Raw genomic sequence first — 17,594 nt, forward strand, 5'->3', positions numbered from 1 at the left:
CTTCAAATAATTTCCGACCTATGGTGACACAAGATTTGTTCAGAGGAGGTTTTGCCATTGCCTTTCCTTGAAGCTGAGAGCATGTGACCTGCCCAAGGTCACCCAGTGGGTTTCATAGCTGAGCTAGGAATCAAACCCTGGTCTCTAGAGTTGTAATCCAGTACTCAAACCATTACGCCACACTGGCTCTACACAGCAAATACTATATAGCCCAGATGGTGGGGACAATCATCCTCATCCTCTGTTTTGTTTATCTGCCTCCTTATCTGTACCCCACCCTTACTCCAGTGAGCTCAAGATGATCCACCTGACTCTTCTTCTTCTCCCTACTTTAGTCTCACAACAATTGTGTGAGTTAATTATGGCTGAGACAGAATGACTGATCCAATGTCAGCTAGTGAATTTCATGGTTCTGTGGGGACCAGAAGCAGGAGCTACCAGATCTTCCATATTGAACAATCTAACCACTACAGAATACTGTATCTCATTCATACGTATCTCAGTAATGTCTTTAAAAGATGCAGACAACAGGCCAGCACTGCTGTACACATATTGCAGATGGGATTAGAGGGCCGACCATGAATTGCAGTAAGGCAACCTGTTGAATTCATGGAAGGGTGGAGGACTAGGGACCACCTAAATGGTGTTCAGTCACTTAACTACAGTAGCTCTCAGTGAAGTGTTTCTTGCTTGAGAACTGACACTTTAAAAAGGTATTTTTCACCAAAACTGTGGCACCCAAGGGTGTGTGTGTTTAACCTTTTTCTTCCTCAGTAGGGGTCTCAACATATTATTGTGACTGCTCTTTGCAGAGGGAAGTGGGAAGCTTTCATACACATCAGTGGGAATTCCCAGGGTGAACAGTAGCCAGAGGGGAGGATTTTTGATAGTAGGAAAGGAAAGCATTTGCAAGCTTCCCTGGTTAAAAGGTATATAAATCAAAGAAATAAAAATCCCCCTCCATTTAACTGTCACTTCTCTGGCAGCTATTAATACTAAGGAAAAACAACTCTTTATGCCTGGATCCACTGTAACTCTCAGTGATGTCATATACTTTGGATGGTGTTGCATAAGGTGGTATATTGTACCGCCCTGTGCAGTCATCACTCCCAATGAGCAAGCAGTTGGGGCAGCTGTGTCAGGCATGTCCCTGCCTTCTGACCATTGTTTGGACACAGGAGTGTGCTCAGGCATGTTGTGACTTCTCTTGAACACTTGGCAAAGAAAGAGCAGCCTTACTCTGGGGACAGAGGTTGCTACTTCTTCATCAGGTACACAAGAACAGTCAAAACACGCCTGGCTTCAGCCCTCCATCCAATCACACACACACACACACCCCAATATACAGGCCAGCCATACAACTTCATTTAATCATAACAACAAAGGCTCTACTTTGGGGTCTTACTTTGGTTCTCATGCTCTGTGCTCAAGCAAATAAGTCTGAGCACCTTTTCCTCCCATTGAGGTGTCTGGTGAGAGTGGAGACAGGAGTGGATGAAGGAACCGAGTAGCAAATGTCCCAAAATACTGAAACTGATTCCAATAGGGAATATATGCTGATGTCCCATTAGTATGAGCAAGGAATCAAAAAGCTAATAATATGATTTATTTATATATATCCTGCCCAATCACTGAGAATCGGGACGGCTTACAACAGTGGGGATAATACAAAGCAATAACAATAAACATGAAACTAATAAAACAATATAACATAGCAATACATAGTAAATAATAATAATTATAATTTCATAACAATTCAGTAACAACAAAGGATAACATTCAAATCAATAATTATCAAAAGGAAATCCCCATTTCTAACCCCTCATTCAAAAAATAATGAAGCAAATGCCAATAAACAATGAAATAATAAAACAAATACAGCATAGCAAGTTACAAGATTACAGTTAAGAAGTTACAATTAAAAGATTACAATCTAACACCCTAAAAAGGGGGGAGACTAAGAATTAAGAGCAGTCATGGGTTGTCGTGGGTCAATATCAACTTGAGGATGGATAACAACAAAGGCAACCATTAAACTACTCTCTATTTCACCTGACAACCCTACGTATGATCCTTTAATACCCATTTAACTGTCATCATGAAGGACTACTGAAACAGCTTGAATCTTTGTATGGACTAGTCCAATATAACAATACAGTTGGCCCTCAGTACCCACAAATTCCTTATCCACAGATTCAACCATCCACTGTTTGAAATATATATATGTGTGTGTGTGTGTGTGTTCCCAAAAGCAAGCTTTGATTTTGCCACTTTATACAAGGAACACAATTTTATTATGTCAATGTATTTAATGAGATTTGAGCACCCATGGATTTCGGTATCCACAGGGAGGTCCTGGAAACAAACCCCAGCAGTTACCAAGGGCCTGCTATATTTCAATTAGATGACACTAATGGGCAGGATGCTTAGAGAGCTGCAGTGTAGTCCTAAGACTGGGTAACACTGTAATAAAGCCACATGATTCTGGACTCTTGCACACTGACTCAGTGTGAATATTGTGGGGGCGTGCTTTCAGTAACAGTTTTGTGTACCCCTCTTTGTGCACACAATGGGATTGCATTGCACCTTCCTTTTTTAAAGAAAGAATTGAGCACCCTCTAGTGGCTAAGAAAAAAGATTGTGCCCTTTACCTCAAAATGTACAGTGGAGACCCTGTGAAAGTGGGAAAACCACAAATAAAAAACCCCACTTTTTTTTTTACCTGAGAGAATACTTGTCTAGGAATTGCTAGATCCTCCAGGGCAATTCTGTGGTCAAGGTCTGCCAGAGGTTGACAATGAAAATGCACTGGAGGACCTACGGATACTTAGGAAAATGTTCTCTCTAGGAATCTCTAGGTTCTCCAGTGTGACTTTTGGCAGAAGTTGACAATAGAGTCATGCTGGACAACATAGACATTCCTAGAGAGAACATTTTAATCAAAAACGCAAAAGTCAAAGATGCAAATGTGGAGGGCCAGCTGTATATCTAAGTATATTCCTTAGACTGACAAGAATTTTTTGCAACAGGGATTGGGTTGACATCAGTCCTGAGCAATATCGGTCATTACCACCTTTAATTTTTCTTCTCCTTCTATCTCTTTAATTATGTTAAAAATCCTGAATCAGCCCCCCATTCAAGAAAGGATTTAGAGTGGTGTATGACTTTTTGTAAAAGCCAAGCATATTCTTTTAAAAACCTCTATCAAACAGTACAATGAAACTGAGAGGCATCACTTTCCCAGGAAACTATTTGTACCATATGCATTTAAAATACCTGGGCACATAAAAACATCTTGACCTGACACCAAAAAGAATATAAAGTCAGTGTCCTTTAGACCATCTTTGGAGGGGTGTTCTGGAACTGGGACACACCCAAGAGAGGGCCCAGTCCTTTGTAAATGTAAAATATGCTTCTCTTGGTGATGATACTCAGTCAAAATCGCCCTCTGCCAAACCTGGCACACAGGAAGGATATTAGTATTTGTATTTGGCTCCTCAGTCATGAAGGGCTTTAAGGTAAAGCAATTCTGCATACTTATTGTTCATCAATAGTAGAGGTGTCATAGAAGGGTGCTAAGTGATTCTGAATATGTGTTTTGCTTAAGAGCTTAAGCATCTTTTTCAGATAATTTTCAGAAACCCAGGACTAGGTTGTCTACTGAAAGTTGCTGTCTCCTTTCTTCCTCTTCCCTCTCTCACCACATGCAAAAGTTGTCAGCAGATCCGGATATCCAGAGCCTCTCCTTGTTCACTGCACCCCAACCTTGCTTTGCCTATGGATCTTTCATTGGAGCAGACTGCATTCTACCCATTATTTTTATCATTACCCCAAAACCCAATTGTTTTTAGTCAAATATGGGGGCGTTTGTGTCCTTCTACTTTTGGGTGGCAGAAGGCGGTGAACCTAGGTGGTAATAGGCAGGAACTTGTCAAAGCTGAGATATACCTGGATATGTTTCTGAAAATAATGGAAGAAGTTTGAATGATGAAATCCTAATGAACATACTTAATTTTTTCTCCAGTGGTCATGAATGCTATAAATACCAACTGACAATTACTATTTCTCCTAGCGGGTTACTGGCTGCATCCTCTCCAATGTGAACACACCTTCCCTGACCCCAGTGATTGGACAGCCGCAGAATGAGACCCCACAGCCTATCTATCAGAACAGCAACCTCTCAAACAAGCCCACTGCAGGTAGGTCACCATAGAAAGCAACAAAGCGATCTCCAGGCATCCCCGGAGGAGGCTATGGAAGCCTCCAGGACTGCAGATCTTCAAGGAGCAACTATAGATGGGGAGGGGGATGTAAATGGGACAGTCCCATGTTGGCTGTTCCATTGGGCTGAACTTGGTTGAAAAGGCAACATGCCATTTGGGTGATTGTTATTGTAGTTATGGCTCGCTTGGGTTACTACGTTTCCCATGACATAGTGGGAGAACCATTTGTTGTTTTGTCTCAAGCAGCAAAATATCTAAGGCCATACCTGCTCAATAAAGGTTTCAGCTTGTAGCCTAACAATCCCTCTTCTCAGTCCTTCTCTGAATGGCGTATTGACTTGAGGCATCAGTGGTCTTCCCCACTTTCCTGGTCCTGTGATCCACTTTTGTATGGCACACAGAGCATCAGAAGAAAATGATTTTAATGATTTACTGCCTTCTCCCTTGACTTTGATTTGAAGGTTCAGAGAGAATAATTTATTTGTGGGTTTTTCAGGCTATGTGGCTGTGTTCTAGAAGAGTTTATTCCTGATGTTTTACTTTCATCTGTGGCTAGCATCTTCAGAGAATGATGGCATGGAGGTGTGTGGGGTATATATACTGTGTGACCCTTGGTTGAGAGGAAGTGATTTACATGTTAAGTTGTGTGTTGGTTTGTTGGTGAATCTCTACAAGGCAAGAATTAAGAAAAGTGTGCATTGTGTGGGTAGCTAGAACAAGTTCAGGTAAGGCTATGGTTTCAAGTCCAAACAACTGGAATATGAAAAGAGTGAGCATTTTGAAAATCAGGAAATGGACAGATGGGTGAGAAGCAAGATTGGAAGAGAAGAGGAGAGGGTAGGGCTCTTTTTAAAACTGTCATTCACTAGCCATGCTTTCTCTTGAAATCATTAGTGTGCTGCAGAATCAGAGCAAGAGTGCATCTATCCCTGTCTTTTGTTTCTAGTACTACTGCCCCAGCATCTAAAATTCACAGGCGAAACTGCAGTTGAATGAGAGCTTTATTTATACAATATTTTAGTTACTTTTCCAAGCATGTCATTGAGTATAATAATAAGTGGAATCAATGCAATAAATAAATAAATAAATAAATAAATAAATCTACACCCACATTCCCTTGTTTGTTTGCCTGTAAGTGGCTAATAATACTCTTGGATTGTAGTTACTACACCTTATAAAATAACAGAAGTTTATATTTTCTGGCAGAAATATACTCCGGTTGTGGAACAGGCTGTTCCATTTAGGCAATTTTCTGAAATCAGCGTTATTTATTTATTTATTTTTGTTAATGCCTTGCACTTACCCACTGAATGCTCACTTCCTAAACATGAGGAAAGAGACACATTGAGGAAACAGATTTTCACATGGACTGTTAGCACAGATATTTCACTTTCATGTGCACTCAAACCTTTAGTTGGGCCCATAAAAATGCCTGGATGTATCTGTGGGTAATCAAGAGTAATTGCTGGCCAGTACAACTGGATGGGGATCTTTAAGATTAAATAGGCTCCAGATGATGTTTGTGGGGAATAAACAAATGCTCTAGTTCTATGTATGCTTTATTGGGAGGTTGAATGTATTACTGAGGAAATATGGATAGGATCAATCTGTGGGATAAACTGTATGTCAGGAAGTCCCAGCACTGCTTTTTTTTAAATAAAATAAAATAAAAACAACATCTGAAGAGCAGGCATGAGGTTGAAAAGAGTGACAAAGGGACAAGGATGCTTACATCTTTCCCACTGATTTTTTCCGTCCTTCAAAACCAACACCACCACCCTGCTGCTTTCTTCCTCACAGGGTTCCAAAGGCAGTACATAGTTTGCCATATATACACACAAACCTAGAATGTTAAAGAGGAGGAACATCTGAAAACAGTTTCATTTAAGAAAAATGTTGGCAGAAAAAGAGTTAAGCACATGCACACTCCCACACATAAAATCTTAATTTCCCAAAACTACTTTTAATGTAAAAGGGGCGGGGGAGTAATGCTAGGATCTGGTGCTATGTATTGAATACCAGGTGATGTAGCCTATATTTCAGAGGAAGCAACTGGCAAACCCACCTCTGAGTATTCCTCACTTAAGAATACCCTATCCCAGTGATGGCGAACTTATGGCACGTGTGCCAGAGGTGGCACTCAGAGCCCTCCCTGTGGGCACATGTGCCGTCACCCCAGCATAGAGTTTGCCAGAGTTTGTTATTAGAAAGCCAGAGGGACATGGCACTTTGCAATAAATAAGTGGGTTTTGGGGGTGCAGTTTGGGCACTCGGTCTCTAAAAGGTTCACCATCACTGCCCTATCCAATAGATGGACTCACCATAGGTTGACAGGCAACATTTGTATGTAACTGGTAGTGTCCACCTTAGATTTATCGTCTAGTTGCTACATCAAATCATAGAACCATAGAGCTGGAAGGAGCAACAAGAGCCATACAGGAATACACAACTAAAGCACCCTGATAAATGGCCATTCAACCTGTGTTTTTAACAAAAATTAAGGAAAGGCCATCACCCTCTCAGGCAATTTATTTCACTATCAAACAGCTATTACTGTCAGGAAGTTCTTCTGAATGTTTAGAAGGAATCTTCTTCCAACTGGAATCAGTGGTTTATGTCCTAACCTCTGGTTTTCAAACCCTTTATTATCTAGGTTGCCCTTTTCTAGACATGTTCAACCTGGTTGATAGTCTTCTTGAACTGACATCCCCAGAACCCAGATTTACAGGTGAAGCTTGACCAAAGCAGAATAAACTGGTATTATTACTTCTCCCAATCTAGACACTTACGTACATGTAACTGTGGATGAAATTACTGTAACTGTCTTCCAGTCAAACATGGTTAGGATTGGGCTGTATATTTGTACAGTTACCCATGCTAAATCTCAGAGTGAAGCTTGCAATTCTGGTGATATACATCTAAATGTGGTGATATTTTTTAACTTTTGGATGCACTTCAAGGAAAGAAATCTGTGATGAGAAATACCACCACCAATCTCACCAGAATACTAATAACAGATTTGTCAGGGAACCTCAATTTTTTTATTTTAAAAATGTTATTTTTACACGTGTGATAATCATTGCAAAATACTGTTTTATTTTAAGCACAAGACGGCTTCCATTGTATCCTGGCCATTGATTTTTCTCCCTTCTCTGTTTGCTTGTTTTTTTAAGTGAAGCTCTTGGGGAAAGTGGGTGAGAGCTTGAGCAGGATTTGCTGTGTTCGCCCGCCGATGGAGCGTTTCACCTTTGTGGGTATGTTAAAGGGATGTAACCGATCACTACCAGTTCAGAGTCATAACCTGTGACTTGGAACTATTCATTCTCTTGAAATTGTCTTGGGGCTTTATCACACGAGGCTAAAAATTGGAATTTTAACAGAATAACGTGGTGACTACCATAACAGATTGGTAGTTGGTACTATTAGTGCCAGAAGGCTGGAGACAAACACTCATCAGGCGATTCTCCTTCCCAAGCCTTGTTGAAATTAACAGAAGCTGGAAAAGAGAAAAGCGGTGCCAAACCTTTTCCTTGCTTTGTGCTTTGCCCCTGCAATCTCTCTGCTCTCCCATGTTCTTTCCAAGCTTATTTTCCTATTTAGAGAACAATGAAGAAAAATGGCTGCCGGGAGATTGTTATTGAAGAGAAGGAGGAGGTGAGGGGAGAATTCAGTGTACAATTCTGCCACCCTCCTGTGCACATTTTTCAGCATCTTATTCATGCCCTGTTCAGCTATTTATTTATGGCTGTTTATTAGTTAAATTGCTATTCCATCTTTCCTCCAACGAACTCAAATTGGCATACATGGCTCTCTACTCCAGTTTATCCTCACAAGAACCCTAGTTCATGCTGGGAAAAAGTGACTGTCCCAAGCCCATTCACTGAGTTTCATTTGCCAGTCAAGCTAGATCCTGGATCTCCTAATTCTTAGTATAGCATTGAAACTGCTACACCACCACATTAGTTGTCAACAGATTTGTTGCCGTGTGTAGCTTAGCTCTTGTTATTATTATTACCTAGAGTATGCTACTTGACATGTGGTCCATGGACCAGTCCCAGTTCACAAATCATTAGCTGCTGGTCCCTGGATTGTTTCCAGAAAAGAAAGAAATAATTGTAGCCAATGGACACAAATATGGTACCTGTCCTTGGCATGTTGGAAGGAAAAAAGTTGCTAGTCCCACACATTAGATAGCTTAAACACCAAGCCCAGTATTATAACACTAAACTAATGGACAGTGCTGTCACTGGTTTTATGAAATCTAAATTCCAGCTTGTTCTTTTTTTTTTCTCCTCCCAGATGAGAATGCAAATTTGGGGACAGTGATGAGATATGAAGAAATTGGTAAGTCAAGATGATCATCAGTGGATCAAAGTCAAAAAGTGGGCATATTTGCCAAATGGGGGAAGGAAAGGTTACTGCTTCATTTGTACAAACACTGTAAGTCTCAGGGAACCAAAGTGACAAGAACACTAGGAGATGAAACTATATGTGATATGGAAGTTCAATGACAAGACCCCTATCATCTGCATCTTGTACAGGAGATGACTATGGGGAGATGGAATTTAGATAGGGGAAGGAAACTAATCCTACCCCACTCTCCACCTTTCCTTAATGTGGCTCCACTCTTAGCCACATTAAGGAAAACATATGCAATAGGTAATGCATAGTCAAATTGGATCAAACCAGCCATCTCTTACACACACACAAGTAGGGTTGCTAGATTAAAAACTGGAGGCATCTCCTGCCCCTCTAATGGTTGTGCAGGAGAAGAAATTTCAGCAGGTGTTGCTTGTCATGAAACCGAGACAACAAGCAATACTTGCTGAAATTCCATCCTGTACACAACCATTAGAGGGACAGGAGTCATCTCTAGTTTTCACATTGGCAGCTGTATACATGAGAGAGAATTCACATCTGATTAGAGCATAAGAAGAAAACCTTTTTTTATATTCTATAAGTGAGATTGTCACCCAGGAAACTTGGCAGGTTGGGTAGGTTCATAAGAATACTTTATACATAATGGATCCAGTCCATTATGTATAAAATCACAATAGCTATTGATCATTGTTGTAAAACCACCCCAAGGCAGTGCTGATGCTGCATGCCTTCAAGTCATTTCTGACGTATGGTGACCTGAAAGCCATATCATGGGGTTTTCTTGACAGGATCCGATTTGCTGTGGCTTTCCTTGTTTTTCCTCCATATCTTTAAAAATTATTCTTTAAGACATATTTACATTAATACACACTTTCCCCTGCTCTCTCATCATTGGAATTAATATAATAAAATTCACTTTCCTCTTAACTACTCAGAATTTATGTGTACTTCTACTTATTATTTGTAAAATAAACATTTAATTCTCAAAGGCCTGTTACAGACTGCCAAAATAAAGCTGCTTTGGGTCTCTTTGGAGGTATGCTATTTAAATTATGCATGCATCCTAAGAATCCGGAAGCTGCACCAAAGCTGCACTCCGGTAATTAGGAATGGAGTGTGGCTTTGGCGCAACCTCCGGACTCTTAGGACCCACGCATCATTTAAATTGCATACTTCCAAAGAAACCTGAAGCAGCTTTATTTTGGCAGTCTGTAACAGGCCAAAGCCTGCTTTCCTCTGAGGCTGAGAAAGAGTGATTTGCCCAAGGTCACCTAGTGGTTTTCCATGGCCAAGTGGGTATTTGGCTCTTGATCTTCTGGAGTCCTAGTCCGATGCCCTAACTACTGTACTGTGTTGGCTCTCCCACCCCAATGCATTCATAAAGTGATAATGATGGAGATACCATTTGATAGGAGACATAAATCTTCCTGCTTCCTCTTTGGAACCAAATTAGCAACTGAGAGAGTTGCCCTTGCATTTCATTTCCCTATCAAGCACTGCAAGGTTGAATGCTCAAGACATACTTCTGATTACTCAAAAAGTTTTTCACAGTCATGCCTTTAAGGACCTGGGGACAGACTGAAACAGAATTATGCTGATCTCACCTAGTCAGCTAAAAACATTATTCAGTACAAGAGGCTCTGTGGCAAAAATAGGGAGTACCAGGACATTCCCATTAGAGTTTATAGTTGAGAACCAACTTACTTCCTTGTGGCCTTTGTAGGTTGGAGTTACAGTTCTAAACACTTAAATCTTTGCATATTTTTGTTGAGAAGTCCTGCTATGACACATGAGTTCACACACATAGAAAAACACATGCAATCCAGCGAGTAGACCACAGTGATTTCAAAAGGGGGATGAAGAACATGCATCCCTTTGAGTCTTGTTGCATTGCATCTCCCAGCAATCCTCATCACTGGCTATACTGAATAATGGGAACTAAGACCAGTAGCACCCGGAAAGCCACATATTCCTCACCCTGATTTAATATTACCAGAAAATGGTTTCAAAAGACTGTAGGAGAATTCCTACCTGCTATATCACAGGAATGAGCAAATACCCAATTTTGCCCTAGCCTAGCTAGTGGGCTGCACCAGTGCATCCTGAGCAACCTGTAAGTAATCAGAAGTAACTTCCAGTTTATTTTTCACTGATTTTGACTGGTTTTGTGGGGAGGGGGGTTGTGAAGGGCAAATTATGCCATTATGCTATGTTGTCTTTGGGGGATTTGGAGGGGATTTTCTGCCTGGAATTTTAAAATGGGCACAGTCTACTGTCCTGAGGAACTGCACTTTACCTATCTTCTCATATCACTTTGAATCTGAGAATGTTTTAGGAAAATCATACTTTCTTGAAGCTGTTATGAGATATTTTTTTTTAAAAAAAGAACTTTTCATACATTTTGTTTTTTCAGAACTGGAGTGACTCCTGGAAGTTACCATTATGAGTGCATAAACACATCCTTTCCTGACAGACATTAACATTAACAGACATCCTGCCAGCAGCAAGCAGGGCACACAATCAGCTTACTCAGCCCATTTGTGAATTGCTGCAGCACTCCAGAAGCAGTTTATAAATCAGTCCAGAAGCCACTTACAGTAACAGCGCAATCATGCAGGACATTCATGCATCGGCACACAGATTGGAGATGCTTTTGAGAGGCAGCCAGGCCTGTAAACAGAATCTGAAAAACAGCTCTGTCAAAATCTCTCTGTCAAAATTTCTTTCTCTCTCCCTCACCCTCAGGTTTTGGGGTCTTGGGGAAGAGATTTGTATAGGGCTATTATTTAGGGAACCATGTCTATTATATCTGAATATCTATCTTTTTCTGTAGAGCTCCGAATCTTGCTGCTGTGTGGCAGTGACTTGCTGGAATCCTTCTGTATCCCAGGCCTATGGAATGAAGCAGATGTGAGTAGTTGCAAGGAGATGGACAAAGCTGTGGTCTGTTGTTTGTTGCTCTCTTCCTCTCTTCCATGCTTCCTGATGATTCACTCACTCCATTTTCTCACATCCCTGCTACTGATTCAGCATAATGTTCTCACCAAGGAGTCTCTTTTTAGTTTTAAATGCCTCAGTGAAACCAGTGAGTGGTCTGTCCACTTCTAGCCTCCACTTCTATTTGTGTAAAGCCTTCATTTCCAAATCTAACAAAGGAGTTTATCACATGGGAGGGAAGTGCTAAAATCCCATTGATAACCAGCATTTAAACCGGGGAATATCCTGAAAGAGTGGGATTGTTTTCAAACAACGTCTGAAAACAATCCCACTCTTGTGGGATATTCCCAGATGTCATTGAGGTTAGTTCAACAGCTCAGACAGAATACTTGTTGGAGTGATCTACCACAATAAGTATATCGCCAGAAGCTGTTGGATGAACTTCACTGGCTATCAAAATGATACTGAACAAGATTAAAGGTTTTGTTATGAGCACATAAAACTGTACACAAACTTGGGACCAATTTTACCTGAGGAAGCACCTTCTCCCATATTATTATCTCAAGATATGTTGAGTTTTGGGGAAAGGGTGGGGTATAAATAAAGTTAATAGTAGTAGCAGTAATACTGTCCACTGGGGTTATTAGATAAAGATCAGTAGATGAAACCTTTTGGTGCATTCATCATATATTTTGATTTTAATTCTTTTGAAGCATTTCTGTACTGCTGTTTTAAAACCTATGTGAAATGTCAATCAAACAAGATCCTGGAAGAAAGCTTTTATCGCTTGCTCTTATTACTTGCTCTTCAGAACAGCCTTTCCTCAGACATCAGAAATCCACTGATCCACTGAACCAAACCCCAGCAAATAACAAGGTCCCACTGTATTTGACATGGTTGAGAGTGTTTTCACTCCTTTTTGCACATTCTGAGGGCTTTCTTCTTGGTTAGCAGGACTTGTGGGAATAGTGTGTCCCTTCAAACCAATGGTGGGAATTGTGTGTCCCTCCAGACACTGTTGTACTGCGACTCCTTGATTTCCTCAGTATTGGCCATGTTGGCTAGAGCTGCTCCACATTCCAGAGGACTGCATAATTCCTATTCCTGCCCTAAAGAAAAAGCAATCCAAGGCATGTGATAGTTATTTGAACAGTGTGCATTGCTGAATATAAAGAAACAAAACCAGGCTCCCCCCTCCCCCTCCATTCCCTCTCAGACCCTTTTCTTTTTGTGTTGTACCTTTTGCTTTGTAAGCCTGGGCCAGGGAATAAGTTATTGCTGATCTTTGTAAGACATTGTGGGAGCCTTTTCCATCAAAGGCTGAGATGCTGTATGGCACAGCATAGTGCAATAGTTTCATGTGAAGAACTGTGCTACAGCTAGCTAGTCAACATTCCCTGGACTTACTGTTGAGCTTCTGCAGCTTCTTCACAGCCATCCTGTCTCCACTGGGGAGCCAGGAAGTGATGTTGGAGAAGCATCTGGCTATGTCCCTATAGCCAGAGGCAAAATGATTGCATCATCTACTGACATCTCAATGGATGGTATAATCATTCTGACTTTGGTAATGGGGACATAGCCTGCTGCTTCTCCGATACCCTCCCTCCAACAGCCATGGACACAGAGTGGGAGTACAGTGCCTGAATGGTGAGTCAATGGGAGGGGGCTTTAACCATGAGGAGGGAAGAAGGGGATTCCAGTCTCTGCAACAACAATAACAAAAGACATATGCCGGCATAGATGGATTTAACATCTGCATATGCCACTAACAGGATGCCAGCTTAGGTTTATGTCTGTCTGTATTTGTGATAAATAAGAATAATCAAGGCCCCTATCTTCAGTATCTCAAAGATCTCACAGTTTAAATATAGCCAGTTCTGTTCCATGCACCTTCAAGAATTCCTCTCATTTGATCTTCTTGTTCCTTCCACACCCCTGTTGCTTTGTGAACGTGAGTAACAGAACCATCCTGGAAGCAGCAGGACTGCTGCTCCTGGGGCATTTTTGAAGGTTCCTTCCAAAAGAGCTGTATTAAGGAACACACAGTCTCATAATGTGAGTCCTAAATTTAGCATGTGGGTAGAGAGAGCCTTGTGAGACTGAATATGGTTAGAAATGTTTCCACAACAGTGCAGAAAATAAGGATTTTTAAAAAATAAAATCAGCATGACGTATGTTTAATAATAGCTACAAAACCCTGCCCATCGTGCTTTAGAGGCTCAGAATTTGAGATTCACCCAGTAAAATACAACATGAAAACCTAACCATTTTCTAGACTGAAAAGAAGAATTGCAATCAGAGTTGTGCCAAAAAGAGAAACACATGCTGTGAAGTCGGCAACATAATATGCAATCAATAAGCTGTATCCTGATTTGAATAAAATCACTAAATATATACAATGAATTCCAGACCCTTGAATTGTTCCATGTTTGGAGATTAAAAGCAAACAAACACGCCAACATTAAGATTACTCAGAAAAAGAAAAGGGGATGGATTAAAAAAAACTAGATATGCTAAGGGCCACTTCACTTGTTCTCTTTTAAAAAGGTGTTAAGCCTTTTTTTTTTAAAGTGAATGAACCTGTTAACATGTGAATGTGATAAAAGAATTTTTGAAGTGCATATATTACACTATTATAGCATCTTGATGAACTAGCATTATTGAAATATTTGGTGGCAAACCTGGTTTGTTGTTGCTGCACGTGTGCAATGCATGTGACAATACTGTACATTACACTTTGCTCCCCTGGGGTGAAGGACAAGATGGTGCATCCTAACCCACACACCCTGGATGGGTTGCAAGTTGAATACCAGTAATGAAATATTATCTTCTACAACACCTGAGATCAGCAAGGCAGTGTAAGAGCAACACACATGATGTGGGGTACACAGCTTTGATCTACCTGAAAAAGTAATGGCCAAGGAGTCATGTTGGAGTAATTGTGCTTTTAACAATAGAGAAATATTTTGATTGACAGATGACATATATCCCATGTGACAAGCACAGACTGCTGAGTCAGGAGCACATGGCATGAGGCAAAGTTGCTGCAAGGTTGCATCAAGCTGTGTGGCACTGAATAATGACCCAGAGCCAACCACCTATATAAGTGGACCAAGAGACTGGTCACACGTGAGTGGTTGTGCGTTAGTTGGATTGGTTTGGAGCAGTTGGATTAGTTGATTGGAAGTTGTTAGAAAATCGGTGTGTGTGTAAATATTGTATTATATTGTACACATTGCAACTGAAGATAAAGCCTCCAGAACTTTGGATGTATCAACTGTACCTGTGAGTTGTCTTCTTGTGTGTGTGAAAAGTGGTCAGTGCATTGCCGATACCAGTAGCTGGGTGTTTTTGTTTTTTGAACTCTGATACATTATTGTTTGGCTGCAACTGGGTGACTTGTCCCCAGACTGTGCTGGTAGTTGGCTGTCCCCTTGTCAAAACTCCTGTTCCTGTCCCCTGGCCTCTGTTGCCTTAGGCTCTTGTCTCCTGCTTAGTGACAGAACTAGTCCTGTGCTAATATTTTTTAAAAGATGTATGATCTTAATATTGTTCACTATCACCCTTGCTTATTCTGCCAGAGCCTCCATTTTCTAATTTTCCTGGTCTGCCTGCAAACATCCTCCATTACCAACAGATACCAACAGATACTTTCCTTTTTCTCTCTCCCAACTCAGGTTCCATGCCTGGAATACAAAGAAAGCAATGATAAAACCCAGCCAAGCCAATACTGGTTATGGTTTCTGGCAAAGGCAAAAACAAGATTAATACTCTGAGATAAAACTGAGAGAAGGATAAAAAGAAGTGATACCTGCCCCTCCCCAAACACACACACCTCCTTTTTTTAAGGAACGAAGCTTGACTTACAGCAGGAAATTCTATGATGCATTCTTTGGATGCAGACTGTCGAGCAGAGGAACTAACTTCCATTGCTAAAATACCAGTCAGACCCTTTCCCTGTCCACCCTTCCTATGCCCAAGGATTTTGTCCCTGGATACAGCAGAACATCAGTCTGGGCTAATGTCTCCTATCTTATTGCTTGCCTGCCACTTCCCAGTACCTGTAAGTAGCAGTCGCTGGTAACTTCTGTGTCACTAGGGCATAGAATCTGTGCTGGGTTTTATTCTGAACATTAAAGGATCTATCCAAGAAATGGTTGTAAATTCACTATGTCCAGCCACTCTGTATTTAGGGTTCCCAGAGTGAAAACATTTAATGGTTGTGCAGAAGAGGGAATTTCAGCAGGTGCTGTTAGTTACCTGGTTGCATCTCACTCCTTCCTGGTCCCAAGGTGTATTCCCAGATTATGGAACGGTGTGCCGGAGGAGATCCGTCATATTACCAGCCTAGACAGCTCTTCCGGCAGGCCTTTCCTGAATAGTAAACCCAGCCTCACACCGAATATGACTACCTCATTGAATACTCCGTACCGTAACTGCTCGTTGCCTATTTTAATTGGATTGTTTTAATGTTCTATTGTTTAATTGTTATTTTAGGGGAGGGAGGGAAACTAGGATGTTGGGATTTTGTATGAATGTTTTAACTGTAAGCCATGTGAATGGTCTTTGACAGAGAGTCGGGGTATAAATAAAGTTTTATTTTTATATATTTATTAGTGTATGTGTGCATACGCACACGCACACATAAACAAACACACACACACATACAGAGATTAATACAGTGTAAGGCAGCAGAAAAAGAGGAAGTCCACATTATGATGTATTGAGTCAATAAAAGAAGCAATGCCCCTGAGTTTGCAAGATCTGAGCAGCGTTCTTAAGACCTAGGCCCATAGAGGTCTCTCATTTATAGGATTCCATAAGTCAAAACCAACTTGTCTGTAAATTACAATAAATCATATATCACTTTTTTTGTCAGTGTAACTATCATGACTTTTTCCAAGCAGGGGATTTTAGGAACAGATTTCCATAGCTCCCCTGACAGTTCTGTAGTTCCCAGGGCACCCTAGAGAAATAGTACAATAGCTCAGCCAATACTATACACTATAAACATGCCCTAAAATTCTATGTTTCTGTCTTTAAAGCACTTTTTGAAAGATGACTGCGCTGAGCATATAGGATCCACGTACAATTAAGCATGTGAAATTTGTCTTCATTAGGCACCAGTAAATCAGAAGCTGATTCAAGCTTAAAAGAATAGAAACTAAATATTCCTTCCTGGTTCTAAAGTGAGTTCTTTTTGTTTTGTAACAGATGGAGGTGATAGTTGGAGACTTTGGCATTGTTGTTGTACCACGAGACGGTGCTGACACAGACAGGATCATGAGCCACTCCTCAGTACTCCGCAAGTACAAAGTAGGTCCTCTGTAACATTGCAACAATAAATGGATGTTTAGTCATTGCCCAGTCAAGACTAACCCAGGCGCTGAGAATTCAGAGCCAAAATTGGAGATGTGGTGACAACCATTGTGATGGTACAAGAGATGAGCCCTGGTGATATTACAAGGGTGACATTACATGGATCAGCCTACTGTGGTGTCACTAATACATTAAGCATCAATGTATGAAGAGAGTACACCATTAAAATAAAAAAAATACAAGGCCTAATGAATGAGAAAAATATGTAAACACATACTCTTCAAAGCAGTGCTCTTGCCCCGAGGAGCAGAAAATAGAATCCAGGCCTGAGATCTGGCCGCTCTACTCATAACAATAAAGTCACCAGTAACAATAAAATACCTAATTAAAGATAAAAACAAGAGAGCAGCTAGTTATTTTAAAACTACATCACTTTATTTGCAGCAAATACTAGTTCTCATGTCTAGCATCTCCCTAAAAATGCCTGCTGGAATTAAAAAAAAAAATCTGCACCATTTTCTTAAAACTAAGTACAGCTGGTATTTATAAATAAATATATATATCTGGAGAGAGAGAAATTTTCTAGAGTCAAGATGCTACTATTAAAAGCCTTTCACACTAGTTAGTTTGAATTCTGACAGGGAAGTGATATTTCAGTATAGGGAATCAAATGATCATCGTATGATAGCATGGGAGAAGGGATGATACCAATGTTCTGTCAATGGTTTCTCCACA

General features: G+C 40.7%; 1 protein-coding gene across 1 annotated transcript in view; it reads left to right on the forward strand.

Annotated features, from left to right (window-relative positions):
• Window positions 1-17,594, forward strand: part of LOC149316583 (nicotinamide/nicotinic acid mononucleotide adenylyltransferase 2) — a 93,734-nt gene that overhangs the window by 72,890 nt on the left and 3,250 nt on the right. Inside the window, exons 5-9 of the mRNA XM_089515873.1 lie at window positions 4,073-4,199; window positions 7,397-7,477; window positions 8,523-8,567; window positions 11,437-11,513; window positions 16,755-16,856. Of these exons, the coding sequence (XP_089371999.1) occupies window positions 4,073-4,199; window positions 7,397-7,477; window positions 8,523-8,567; window positions 11,437-11,513; window positions 16,755-16,856 (432 nt within the window). The remainder of the gene's footprint in view (window positions 1-4,072; window positions 4,200-7,396; window positions 7,478-8,522; window positions 8,568-11,436; window positions 11,514-16,754; window positions 16,857-17,594) is intronic.

The sequence above is a fragment of the Sceloporus occidentalis genome, unplaced genomic scaffold (assembly GCF_023333645.1).
Source record: "Sceloporus occidentalis isolate IW3139 unplaced genomic scaffold, rSceOcc1.0.p SCAF_3, whole genome shotgun sequence".
NCBI classification, from domain to species: domain Eukaryota; kingdom Metazoa; phylum Chordata; class Lepidosauria; order Squamata; family Phrynosomatidae; genus Sceloporus; species Sceloporus occidentalis.